This window comes from Anas platyrhynchos, chromosome 3 (assembly GCF_047663525.1).
Source record: "Anas platyrhynchos isolate ZD024472 breed Pekin duck chromosome 3, IASCAAS_PekinDuck_T2T, whole genome shotgun sequence".
Lineage (NCBI taxonomy): Eukaryota > Metazoa > Chordata > Aves > Anseriformes > Anatidae > Anas > Anas platyrhynchos.
The window spans coordinates 27,148,726-27,162,202 of record NC_092589.1 but is presented as its reverse complement, the minus strand read 5'-3'; the positions used below and the strand labels follow the sequence as shown (position 1 = coordinate 27,162,202).

The following is a 13,477-nucleotide window of genomic DNA, read 5'->3' as shown; positions in this document are numbered from 1 at the left end:
TTAAGTATGTGACTGCTCTGATTACAATCTTCCACTTCGTTGAGCTACCTGGTAGAAAGTCAAACAAAAGCATGAGCTGGCTCCCTATTTCCAGCTTGCAAGCCACCTTCGAAGAAAAACTCAAAGATCCTAAATCTCCAACGCGATTGCACAATGTCTGCACTACCGTCATTAGAGGCTAGTTGTGCAGGCTAGCAGGCACCAGGCACAAAACTGTGCTTTAAAGCAGCTGTTTCCCCCCTTAACTTCTAGATATGTCCGAATCCCCCAGTAAATGCGCCGTGTGGGCTCCGTTCCTGTACCATCTCGCTATCTGAGCCGCCCTGGCGCTGCCTCCCCTCACGGCCGCCTTCCCGCCCGCTGCCGCCCCTCAGCGCCTCAGGGCGCCGCCCCGCCATGTGCCGCCGGGCGGGAGGAGCCTGGGCAGCCCCGGGAGCCCGGCACCGGGCGGGGACCGAGCGGGATCGGGCGGGATCGAGCGGGATCGGGCCGAGCCTCCGCCGCACTGCCCGCCCGGCGGCCCGGGGCTTCGCCTGCCGGCACCCAGCTCGGCTCGTCGCCGCCGGGAGCAGCGCGGGGAGCGCCGGGCGGCACAAGCCAGGTTCTGCCGCTGGGGCTGGGGCTGGGGCTGGGAGCGGGGCGGAGGGGGCAGCCCAAGGGGACGCTGGCTTATACAGCACGGGCACGGCGACGGGAATCGGTGGAGCTTGGCGGTGGGATGGGGCTCGGCACTGTGTTAGGTGTAAACCGAGCTGCTGAAGTTGGGCTGTTCCGCAGTTAGGTGGTCGGCAGCTCTCCGTGAAGTTGGTGTGTGTGTGGAGTGACGGGTCTGTCCGTGACCAGCGGTCCTGCCTCTAGGCTGATGGTTTCTGCTGGTGCTGCTGAGGGGATGGAGTTACCCCTGAAACTCCTTCCTGTCAGTTTGGCATCAAACAAGGCTGGAGACGGTGCTGTTCGTATTCCTGGTGTGTTTGCGGGTGGCTAGGTACATCTGGGGATCTTTCTGCATTTTAGAATTTGATTCACTATCGTATTTGGTTCAGGGACTATTCCCTCAAATGCCATTGGGACTAACTGCGTGATTTGGGTTAAATGTTTCTGCTGTGCTGCGTGGCCCAGGGGCTATGGAGCTGGTGCGGGAGGTGCTCTTCAGAGGGGGGAATCCCAGAAGCTGCAGACCACACCAGAGCAGTTGGCAACCTTATTGAAAGGTTGTTGAAAGAAAGGGGAACGCAACAGATGGGCGTGGGGCTTTTTAGATTTTGTTCTACAGTGCGCCCTTTTGGTGTGGTGGTTTACGACCCTACTCGGAAGTGTAAGGGGGAAAATTCACCTCACAGCTTTTCATCCCATCCCTTCTCATCCCATTCCTCATAGAAATCCACACTGAAGAGCTTGAAACTACATTTTGCTTACACGTTCCACAGTATTTCAGACCCTGCATTTCACTAATGGGCATTAGTAATGTTTGGTAAATGTATGTTGCACCTCTTACCTATGCAAGGTCAAATTGTTCCTGCAAATATGTAACTTCCTGGGTTATCAGGAGATAACTTGGCCTTTGAAGCGCTGTCGGGTACAATCTGTTCTGAAAACAAACAAAGAAAAGTTGCTCTTCACAAGCGTTTTTATGAGCCCCGGAGATTAAAATCTTTGGCACAAAGCAGTTAACTGTATCCAGCAAAAAAAGGATGGGGTTCATCTCAGGTAAAAAGGTCAAGCAAACAGACAAAGCCCCCTCAGCTGGATGGGACGGGGGGCTGTCACCACGCAGCTTTCAGGAGCAATAAGTTTGGAAACGGCTGGCCAAACGCGGTGTGCCATCCTACAGAAACTGCTTGGCCAAAAAGGGCCGTGCAGGGGCTATTGCTGTCATTCGTTAATGGGATGAGCGCTCCCCGTAAAGAAAGGAGTCACTGAGACCAGACCGGTGAGCTCGGTGCTCTGCATATTTTTAATATGCTGCATAAATGAGCTCCCGTGTGATCTAGGACCGCTGGCATGCACCAGTAGCATGTAGACTGCACGTAGTCTGATCACAGCAGGGTTACTGTAACTAGGGTGATTATCAGAGCCCGTGTGCCTATGCATCAATCTAACCTAATAGGGGGCTGCTGGAAAAACAAGCAGGGGTGAACATCGTGAACCCAGCTGAGTAATTTCTGGTTCGAGCTATTCCTAGAAGCTATTCCTTTTGGGCACCGTGTAGGCTGCTGCCGTGCAGGTCACAAACCTGGCTGTGCCGTCCCGGAGAACACCTCAGTGCTTGGAGCAGGGCTGGGGCTGTTCATCAGCTGTGGGCTCAGCTGGAGCACTGGGACGGACATCCCACAGCTCTTCATCTGACAAAGAGGGTTCCTCAGATTCCAGGGAGTGAGCCTCCAGACAAAGGGTATACGATTGTCTTGTTATTAAAATTTATTTTCTCTCCAGAGCTTTATTTCTAAGTAACGTTATTTCATTAAAGAATATTGAGCCCATGGTTACTAAAGCATATCATAGGTCCTAAGGAGTGCAGAAGCACGTCTCAGCCAAAGCTTTAGCCACTAAGACAGCCAGCTCATCACAGTCAGGTTTGGGAGTGGGAACAATTCAGATTGTCAACACCATTTAATATCTGATAGGGTCATAACCGATACGCCAGCGCGGACTCTATTTGTGCATGATGAGGGAAGTCAGAGGTGTATTTAGCTTAGTAAGTGAAATGTGAAACGGGATAAATCTGCCTTATGAAGTTCTAGAACCAGAAATGACATGAAAAAAAAGAGCTTGGATACTTAAATGGGTGCTAAGCACTCCCAGAACTATGGTAGTTACATACTGAGGTGTGTGTAAAGGTCAGGGTAGGAGCAGGCTTTGGAACAGAACAAATGTTTGTGCCTTAGGGTATAAATAAATGAGGGATAAATGAAAATTTTCTCCAGTGGATGAAACACCTGTGGCCAGATTGTTTTCTTTTTTAGAAGTTTTTTTTTTTTTTATAAAACCACTTAATCTGGTCATTTTCTAATACCATGAAATAATTTACCAAAGTAGCTACATATTTCGCCCCCCAGCTTTGTTGTATCGGAATATAGGCACGGATGTATTTTGATGTTTGTGGCGTTGTTTGGGAGAACAGGGTTTGGATTATTTTAAACATTTTTGTGCCTAACAGACTGTTCAGAATTCCTTCATGGTCATCACTGAATCCCTCACCCAGCAGATGCTTAAAAACCAGCTGGAATTACTAGAAACGCTCAAATTTTCTGGTTCTAATGTGTGTAACTTCTATGGTTTGAGTGAACTACCAGAAAAGCCGGGGAGATCTGGAATCCTCGAGACTGTTCGTGGAGTTTCAGTTACTCAGTGCACTTTAATTGAACTGTATTATTCAAAATCAAATTTCTAATTTGCCTCTGGACTTCGCTGTGCACATGAAGACATGGCTCTGTACTTCACTTAGCTTTGATTTTTCATCTCTGTGGTCATTACTAGTCTAGCCATGGGGATGATAACAAAATTTAAATGATTTATACTTGGAGGGGCATAATTTTGTAAACAAAGATGAATGTGTTTACTCTTGTCTTTATAGCTTAAAAGCTGGGGGGGGATCAAAGAAAAAGGCAAGAGATGAGCTGTAATTCTGCACCTCCCGCTCTTGTGACTGCCTGGGAGCCTCTCTGCTCCTCCACTGCAAGGCAAAACACATCCGAAAATTGTTTGGAGGCTGGCTGGTTGGTTGTGGGTTTTGTACTGGGCATTGCATTTTATGCAAAGGCAGCTCTTCCACGTGTAGTTAATCCTGTACCCCGTGAGGAAATGAGTTAGCAGATTGGAAACAAAGGCAAAGAGGGGGAAAAAAAGCTCCTGCGGTCTAACACAATTTTAGTTAGAGTGCATTTCAGGGAGAACTGTGTGTTCCGCTGAACACACACATAGAGAAAACGTGTTCTTTGTATTTGCGTGTATTAAAGCACCTGTTTTATTTTGACTCACAATATAATTTAGGGTAGCATTTCTACTGCCCAAGCTTGTACAAGTACTGAAAAAGGTTGTCATGTTCCTACAAATTAGTGCTGAGCATGGTGAACCAGAGATGGTGAACCATCATATTTGTATTCTTCCATCCATATTTACCATCAATTCCATATTTACAGCACAGACTAACAATTTCAGGAAGGAGAAGTAACAGCTATCATTGCCTTGTCTCTGCATGTGAGTGTTTTCTGAGATCAAACCAGTTGAAAAGTTCTTCCTCCGTTCCTTATGTGCTCTGGATTGTGTTCTACTGACGCAAAAACGCTGAGGACATCGTGTCTGTCATTTTTGTTTACAAGAGTATTTGCTGTGTCATACTTAATTTCTTGTTTATATCTCATCCCCTGGTTATTGGATTAGGTAAGCTATTGAGTTTCAGGAAGGGAAATTTGTGTAGTTATAGATGTTCACTGCTTGTCCAAAAATAAGCTGGAAGCAGTCGTTTCGAAAGACTGGCTCCTTAGGGAGTATCAGTGCAAGAAAACCACTGTAACACTGACGTACCCTAATTAGATGTCCCTTTGACCAGCTCATGCCGTGATGTGTACGTCAGGCAGTAATTGTGTTCTTATGTCTCAGTATCCGTGGACCAAGGAGACTTCTGAATCGCCGCTGCTTCAGGACACCTGAGGGCAGAGAAAATGGCTTGAACTGCTTAGCCATGAGCTGCAGGGGCTTCAGCACTGAGACTCGCTCCTCTTCTGCTCCTTCTACATCACCCACTCCCTGATCACAGCCTCACTCTGCCCAAGGTTTTCTCAATAGGTCTTAACTCAGCGGTTCCCAAATCTTTTGGATTAAACCACTGCCAGACCTTAAAATTAGTGCGCACGGCTACCAAATCCTTAACTGAAGTCCCAGTGGATCTCACTGCTTACTGCTTGCTGTGGCTCCTTGAACCAGGCGTGGGACATCTGCCTCGGCCTCGTGGGCTGCAGCTACAGCCGCACCCAGCAGTGCTTTCTGTAGTGCACTTCTGCACTTTGCTCCCAGCAGTGCCTTCTTCAGTGCGCTTTTTCCTCATGCTCATTTCAGTTTAGAAACATGGTAGTATTTTCTCAGATTTGTAAACTACCAGACTGACAATTATAAAAGCAATCTCTTTGCTTTTGTTAATTGTTTTTTTTTTTTAACACTCCATAACCTTGATACCTAAGTATTCCTCAGTGAGTAACTCTGAACTATTAAATTCCCGTGCCAGCAGGACTTGGGATGTTGTCTCTAAATCTGCACGTTGCCAAAGGAAACGCTAAAAAGCAAGGGAAAAAGAACCAAAGTCATTCTGCACAACTCCTTTGCTTAACCTGGTGTTCGGCAGGTTAGTTTCCCAAGAGTTGCAGATCTCTTCAAAAACAGTGCATTCATTTTGGTGTAGCATACCATGCTGTACATGGTTTTAGTTGTCTTTTTACTTTGTTGGAGATCTGCAAGAAAAAATTGGAAACCACAGCATTATTTCTTCTCAGTTTCTTCATTTCTAAACTACTTATCTTTATAGGCATAATATTGATTTATTTTCTTACCTTAAATATCTCTGTTTCTGATGCTTGGTGAGATACATGTGGCATTCAGTCTCATCGTGCACATTTCTGGACTTGTTCTCATGTGAGTAGGTGTAATTGGTGTATGGAGCCAAACTGCATGGTGACTGCAGGGTCTGTTTGGGAACAGTGTCCTGAGCTTCTGAACCAGGGTGACAGGTTCTGCACTGAAACACTGGCAGTGTAATCTGCATTTATGTGTTGTTTGCAGAATCCAGGATGAATAGTTGCAGTCAACGATGCAATCAGGTGCTACTGAACAAGAAAACAGATAGAAATGGTATCTGATCTGTATTTATAACCTAACAGCCTGGCAGTGTCAATGTGGTGGTGTGGGGGCACTGGTTAGATTTCAGTAACTGTCTTATCACTAATTGGTGTATTTGCTGGCTGTACTTTTAAATTGTCTCAACTTTGTCTCCTCCAGGGAAAACAAAATGAAGGAATTAATGTCGAACAGTACAACCAACATATCTCAAGCCAGGAAAGCTGTGGAGCAATTGAAAATGGAAGCATACATGGACAGAATGAAGGTAAACTTTGACTTTTTGTCAATATTTTGAATGTACTCGCTGCTTTGTGGTACAGCCTACCTTTAATAATCCAAAAAGTCTGGATAATCTGAAATCAAAATTCTGTGTTGAGTTATAAGGCAGTATCAGCTCATAAACTCGTAAATTAAAACGACAGTATTTATAACTCAGAAATATTAGTGCAATTGACATGAGTAGTCAGTCTTGCTTATATGAAAATATAAATCTCAGTTGCTGGATTTTGTTTCAGTTTTTAGCAGTGGCTTGCTAGACCACTGAATTTGCATAGCTGTGGTTTCTGTCTCGTAGAGTATCCTGGCAAGTCCATTACATAATAGAAGTATGCTCCTAGGGATGGGTATTTGTTTCCTTACGTATGGCTCTGCCTTTTCAGTGCAGCCCTCCAGGTTAGCTTTCAGACGAGTTGGTCACCTGATTTAAGCCACATTGCAGCTGCATGAACAGAACTGACAAGAAGAAAAGGGTGTGAATGAGTGGCCAAGAAGAGGGTTAAAAAAATGTGGGCCACGTTATTGTAATTTGAAATTGTTGATACTCAGTAGATTGTCTTAAACTTGCTTTTATGTAATCAAATTATAACTTTCACACACCGAATCGTTAGCTCGGTTCTGCAGATAGCTTCATTTGTTGGATGTATAATGATGTTCTTAATTACATGTGTAAGAATGACATAGGCTATTTTTGCAGTTAGTTTAATTAACAAGAACACAGTTATTAGCATATGTAGTAGACCTAAAAAACAGATAACTTAAAAGTGCAATTGTTTTACATTTCAGTTTGGGACTGCAGAAAGCACCAAAGAAAAATCTAATGTGTTTCATTAGTCCAGAATATATGTTAACATAATGTACAACTAACATAATGTGCAATTAATGTATATGGGACACTAACACAAACTAAGTATGATTTGCAAATGTTTGGTCTTGATTTCTAGAATGTCTTTGAATGAGTATATGAGGGACTGTGAAAAGAGCTTGGTTGGTTTTCTTATTTCCTCAAGATCTGCTTTGCTCTCTAATCTTTGAAATAGTCAAGTGTGTGCTTCACTATAGGTGAATTTTGCCAAGAGACTTCAAATGGTTTTATCAGGAGATCAGAGTTCTCAGATCATAACTGTAAAGGTAGAGAAAGGAATTAATTTCCTTTTTTTTTTCCCAGCTGTTTTGCAAATGCTTAAACAAGTTAGACATTTAGATCAGTTCTTTCCAAATAACTTCATTAGACACTGTTTTGCAAGTTGCTGTAACGAAGTGGTTATTCCCATAGTAGACAAGACCACATTGTTAACATGAAAAAGGAAATTTTCCAGGTACCTGCATTATTGACCAGGGAAATTAGAAGTTCCACCTCATTTTTCTACTACAGAGGCACTTTGTAGTTTCTGTAACCAGCTACAGTTGGCTCTGCTCAACTAAAATGTTGTAATTTGAAGTACATTTCTAGTTGCACATTCCCCACTGTGTTCTCGATTTTTTCAACTGATTTAAAAATCCTACAGCCATTCAGAGCAGCAAGCAATGCCATGTTTTGAGGTTCCACAACCTTTTTTTCACACTGCTGAGGTGTGAGAGAAACAGGACAACTTAAAAGGAGAAGACAAAGATATGCATGTCCAGATTGGTGGCTGGAAGGAGTATTACCATGGTGGATTTTTGCAAACCTTGAGAATGAGAAGCCCCCAAAGGATCGTAAATTGAAGCTGTCTTCCTTCCCTGCAGAAGGAATGGCTGGTATTATAATGAAGTAAGTAGAAAGCAGGAGGTGCAGATTCCAAGCTAGAAATCATGAAATGAAATCAGATGAAAAATGGCCTCATGACCGGTAGAATAATGCGTCTACCAAAGATACTAGCAGTGAAGTTGAGAAAGCAAAGATAATACTGGTGCTTTATCACAGTTGTCCCAAGAATAAAGCACTACTTAATCTTCCCTTCACAAGCAGGAAAGCGAGGAGGAGTGCTCTGACACTAAGCATGGTGGTGTATCAGCTATTATTCCATTTTCTTTTTTCTTTAAGAAGGTAGAAAATATCCCCAACTGTTTCTGAATGGTGTTGGGAGATAAGTGGTGGGGTTGGCAATAAACGGGTGTGAATCTTTGTTTTAGATGTAAAGGATAAGCAGAGTGGGTGTCATAGCAAAGATGGTAATTAGTCACAATCCGTGACAAGACAGACATCGTAATTGCAGCATTTTGCCCTGTCATTGAAGCTTGTAATTATTAGCGCAGCTAACGGGATTATGTTCTAACTTCGGCTGTTTTTATCACCTCTGTTGTTCTGAAATGTAATGGTAAAATTCCACTGTCCTCCTGAGACTAATTCTTCAAAGCATCAGGGTTGAGCGTTTGTTGTTCTTTTTCTTCCTTCCTTTCAGTAGGTTGACAACCCGATGTATTTGTCATTGCACAGAATAAAAATAATTGTATAAAATTGGAGATCGGTGTAATACAGGATACAGATAGACTCTACCCCCTCTATCTACACGTTTAAAATATTTTTAAAAATGAAATGCTAACTTCCTGTTAGAACTCATCAATCAAACTGGAGTCTGATTTTTTTCAGCCACTTCTGCAGTAGGTATAAATTGCTTTGAGTCTGCAGACCAAGCTGTATCGTGTAGGTGAGCTGAAATGATAAATGTGCGTTAGTTTGCTCTGGATATTCAAATCAGATGCTTTTACTTTAAGCCTTGGTAAAAGCTGTTCTGCAACTGCCCAGCATCATTCAGCTCCAAGTAAGCCTAAAGGTGAATAGAAGCTGTGAGGGACTGGCCTTCTCTTAACTCCCTCCGTGATAGAAATAGGGCGAGGAGCATATCATTTCCTATGGTCACCAACCACAGCATTGGCCATTAGGCAACCTGTGCATGCTGACCTATGCTAAAAAAGCTGTCTGTCTGCTGCAGCTTTAATGCAGTGCGTAATGCAGAGGTCTTCTGCCACTGTTGTTCTGAATAATAACACTGAGCAGGAAACACACTGGAGGCAATGTTATATTTGGCATCTTTTTGCCCACAGTTCCGAATTTGGTTCCTGTGGCTGGGAGTAACATTGGCAGTGTTTTCATTGCTGCTGCAATGTGATCATCTAACTTAACTCTCCACAGTAAGTGGACATTTTTCCACTGCATGAGCATGAGCTATGCCAGTCGAAGTGAAGAAATGCCGTAATTCAGTTTCACAATCACTGGAATCCCAATGGGAGGATTTCTCCTCCCCAGCTCCTTTTTTAAAGGATAAAAATGCGTGGCCTAGTCCAGGCTGGGTGGTTGAGTTTGTGACAGTGCACTGAAATGTGATCGTGTTCCTCAGTTTCTTGTTTGTTGTTCAGGTTTGCTTTCTACTAAATCGTATTATAGTTTGTCTGAAAGCAAACTAATTTGTGAATTAAACACCCTGATGTTGAAGAAGGTGCTTGCTCTGCTTCAAAATGTTTTGCATTCCTACCTGCTCAGTAGAGTGTAAGTTACGTATAAAAATGTGTTGCATTTTTGCTAGTGAAAATCTTTTTCATTGCCATATGATGTCAGAGCACGGTGATACGTAGAGAAAAAATGAAATTACTGGGCTTACCCCTCCTGAGACTGATGGCTGAAATTGCGTTTCTCTTTTGCTGAACAAAAAGAATGTTCCTGGGCTGATGCTGCATATCCGTACGTGAAACAAGCATGATAGTTATGGGAAGGTCAGGCTGCTGAAGTCCAGCGTTGGTTCTCCACTCGTGTAGGATCAACCTGCTTAGAATGATTGTTGGTTTCATGAATAAAATAAAATAAAATAAAATAAAATAAAATAAAATAAAATAAAATAACTTATTCAGTACCTTAATAGTTGAAGATGAATGTGCTGAGCATCTTTAATAAACCCATTCTCAGGGACCCAGAGAATTAGAGTAGGTCTCCATTAGGTTTTGTGGCAGTAAAGTTGATGATGATGTAACACTATAAATGTCATTGAGTTTTTTTGTGGGCAACTGTGGCTCTGAATTTAACTTGCTCTGAGTGAAAGAGAGTTCAGGACCAATGAAATCAATTAAAGCATAGAACTACTTTAATTTGAGAGATGCAGCTGAGCTTAAAAGACAATAGAAAAGTGAAAATGCTTATGTTAAGTAATTATGAATATTCTGGTGATTGTCATTACCTGAAAATACACATTCCTCCTGCAGTTAAGGGAAACATGCTAACCTCTCCTTCAGGGGATGCATTCTATGCTAGGTTGTAGTTTCCTGAGGCCAGCGTAGGTCATTAGCAAAGAAAAGCATCTTTGCTGTCTTCTGATCTTTTGGGGCTTGATACGAATTTCATAGTAAGTGACATTGTGCCTCTCTCCAGAGAATCTGCTTTTTAAGAATTCACAAGTAAATTTAAATGAAAATTGGGAATATGATAGCATTCCCAAGCTTTCGGTTTGGCCATTATAATTCTATCTCTGAGTCTAGACATGCCCTTAATCTCATTCTTTTGTCATTGCTTAGCAAGTAGCTAATTGAAGAATGTCTGAAAATAATTAAAACTTTGTATTTGAAGTCTGTCTCTACTGCTTTTGCTTGTCCTGCTTCTCTTTTCAGAAGCAGTGGTCCTTCTCGATACCTTTGCCGGCCGATTTGTTCATTTTGTTCTCAGTCTTCAGCTTTGTATTGGCCCAGCAATCTATTGTTCATCTGCAGTGTTTCTGCCCACCCTTTTGTCTCACAGGCTAATTCACGAGCCAACTAATTCTAAGTAACATAAACAGCCCTGCTTCCTCAGCTAGGAGATAGGTAGTCTACTGGGATGCCAACTGTAAGAGGCTACTGGGTTTAAGCATCCTACAAAGGCATGTTTTAGTGGATTTTAAAGATAGAAAGTCACTTATTTCCTTTGGGAAGCTAATTTAAATTTGCATGAATCATGATCTAACACCCACTGACTTCATAGGTCTAATCTGAAGCCTACTACGGGTTGGACTTCTACCAAAGCAGGCAGGGTGTGGGGAAGGTAAAGCTAACAGTGGCGACACACCTGTCAGAAGAATACCAGAAATCAGATTCGTTTTTCCTTTTTACTGTAGTTGTGCAAACATGTTCACATCAGTATTTGGCTGAGGAGAATCTCTCCTGGTGCTCAGAGAAAAGATGTTTTTGTAAAGACTATCTCCTTTTTTCAGCTCCATTACTATATTGGAAACACAATAATTAAACAAAGCAAAGAGATATGGATAGTTGTAAATATCTTGCTAACAAAACAACTGAACAAAAATAATTCAAGTCTATATCTTAAGTTCTTGAAAAAAAAAAAACACACAAATAAATCACAGTGGCCTAATATCATCAATATTTTTAAGGCACAAATTTGCAAAGGTTTCAAGATTTCATCTAGAGCTGAAATATTTTCATTTTCCATTTCTTGCAAAATATCTTGAATATCAACATGCTGTTACATTTCTATAGGACTTTTCAGTAAGAATAAGCCAGAATTCAGAATTTGGAGACCTTAGAATTGTTTATTTTAGAAGCCTAAAAGTGTTAACGTAAAGATCAAGCTTCAATATGATGACTAAAGCATTACTTATAATAACTTACTAAATAAAAGATATTTGACTTCACTGAAAAAGGTGACTTCGGCTTAAATGGGAGCTATGAGAAATGATTTGCAAGTCTTGCTCCTGATTATTTTTTTTAATTCCATGGTCATGTGCCTAAAAAACTTTTCTTTTTCCCACATCTAGAGGAGGAAAGGGTAGAAAGAGTCTGTGGGGAACCATCCAACTTTGCTGCTTTAATGCCTGGGAATAAGAGCTGAGGCAGAAGGCCTCTACAAAGACGTGCTTCAAGGAGAATTGATATTGCTTATGAACTATTAGTAGCTAGATGTTTCATTGAGTATATGCTTCTGACCTTGCTTCTGATGGAGAGGAACAGCAGAATATGAGTCATATAAATCAATACCATCCCTTGTCGCTGTGTTAGGTAAAATGTGTATAGGGATTACAAGGCATACATCTTAGCAGCACAAATGCAGAGCTGTGGTTACTTGTAATGTAAAGAAGAATAAACCGGTTTACTATTTTATGAGTTTCCATTATTGTATGTTATATGAAGAATATTTATGTGATGCCAATTGGTTCAGATTTAAATGCTGTAATTGTTCTTTCTTCTCTTCTACTAGGTATCCAAGGCTGCAGCAGATTTATTGGCATACTGTGATGCTCATATTGGAGAAGATCCCCTTATTATTCCAGTACCTGCATCTGAAAATCCCTTCAGGGAGAAGAAACTCTTTTGTACTATCCTTTGAGTCAGTTTCCAATTAAAAATATCTTATGTTAAAATTTGGTATTGGTGGTGCATGCTATTGGTTTTAGCATATTTTCCTCAGATATCAATACTTAGCCCAGAGTTACAACATTTTTAGAAGGTAGTGCATTTTCTGGTATAAATAAGTAAAAGAATCCTAAAAAAAAATATCAAAGTAATCCTTATTTTTCAGACCAATGCACAAGTTTAATTTCAGTTTTCATGAAGATTATTTGGGTCTTAATGAAAGTATTGAGTACAGTATCATATTATAGATATCTTTGCCAGTCATAGATTTTTCTGAGACCTAAATGAGTCATACCGACTCCGAAGCTATTTTTAACATTCTAATTTTCTTTGGAAGGTGAGTTAATTCATTTGCCTTTACAAATTTGTATCCAAAAAGAGTAGTGTGACCTTTCTGCAAGTAGTATTGTTTAGGAAAAAATGCTGGTGATTTACAGTGTTTGGAATGATCAGTCTTATACAGTAAGTGATGTTTATAAATATGTTTTGTGAAGACTGTAATAAACTGGACTACAAAAACAACCTTAGCAGCACTGTCAGCATAAGCAAAGTGAAAATATACAGTTACATACGAGTTCTGCATCAATAAAACTGAAAAAACGTGGCTGCTTGCACCTTATTTTGAATGATAGCAATTTAAATTATTTTTGCAAGGAAATTGAACTGTAATATATCAGCTCTTCCTGAGAGGCTTAGTGAAGGGTGTAAGTTCTGCCCTGATCAGTCCAGGAAGGGGGGATTACAGTTTCTAAGCAGCACTCTACATGCCTTCACTCATGAGAGCGAGACTTTATGGGGATGCAGAGCAATGGTAACAGAAGGTTGCTCTAGAATACACGTCAAGGACAGTGCCATCAACAGCCACCAAGTCTGTTTGTTCTGCAGCCACAGACTTGTCATGAGAGAAATTATCAGCAAATAATTTGGATGGTTCAGGGAGGTTTTTTCTTCTGGCTTAGTCTAAAGTGATGCATTGGGCTTATGTGTCAAGGGTTTGGTAGCAGGGGTCAGCAGGGGTGGCTTCTGAGAGCAGAGCGCAGCAGCTGCCCCGTGTCAGAGC

At 41.6% G+C, this 13,477-nt stretch overlaps 1 protein-coding gene across 2 annotated transcripts; it reads left to right on the top strand.

The window, feature by feature from the left end:
• The first annotated feature begins 468 nt into the window (after window positions 1–468).
• Window positions 469–12,428, top strand: GNG4 (G protein subunit gamma 4). Of its 2 annotated transcripts, none has more exons than XM_027453764.3 (3): window positions 469–601; window positions 5,989–6,094; window positions 12,263–12,428. In XM_027453764.3, exons 2-3 carry the CDS (start codon window positions 5,999–6,001, stop codon window positions 12,389–12,391), a joined length of 225 nt encoding a protein of 74 aa, XP_027309565.1. In that variant the 5' UTR covers window positions 469–601; window positions 5,989–5,998; the 3' UTR covers window positions 12,392–12,428. The 2 variants fall into 2 exon arrangements, with proteins under 2 accessions (XP_027309565.1, XP_071891685.1); XM_072035584.1 differs by lacking the exon at window positions 469–601 and adding an exon at window positions 5,216–5,338.
• The last annotated feature ends 1,049 nt before the right edge of the window (window positions 12,429–13,477 follow it).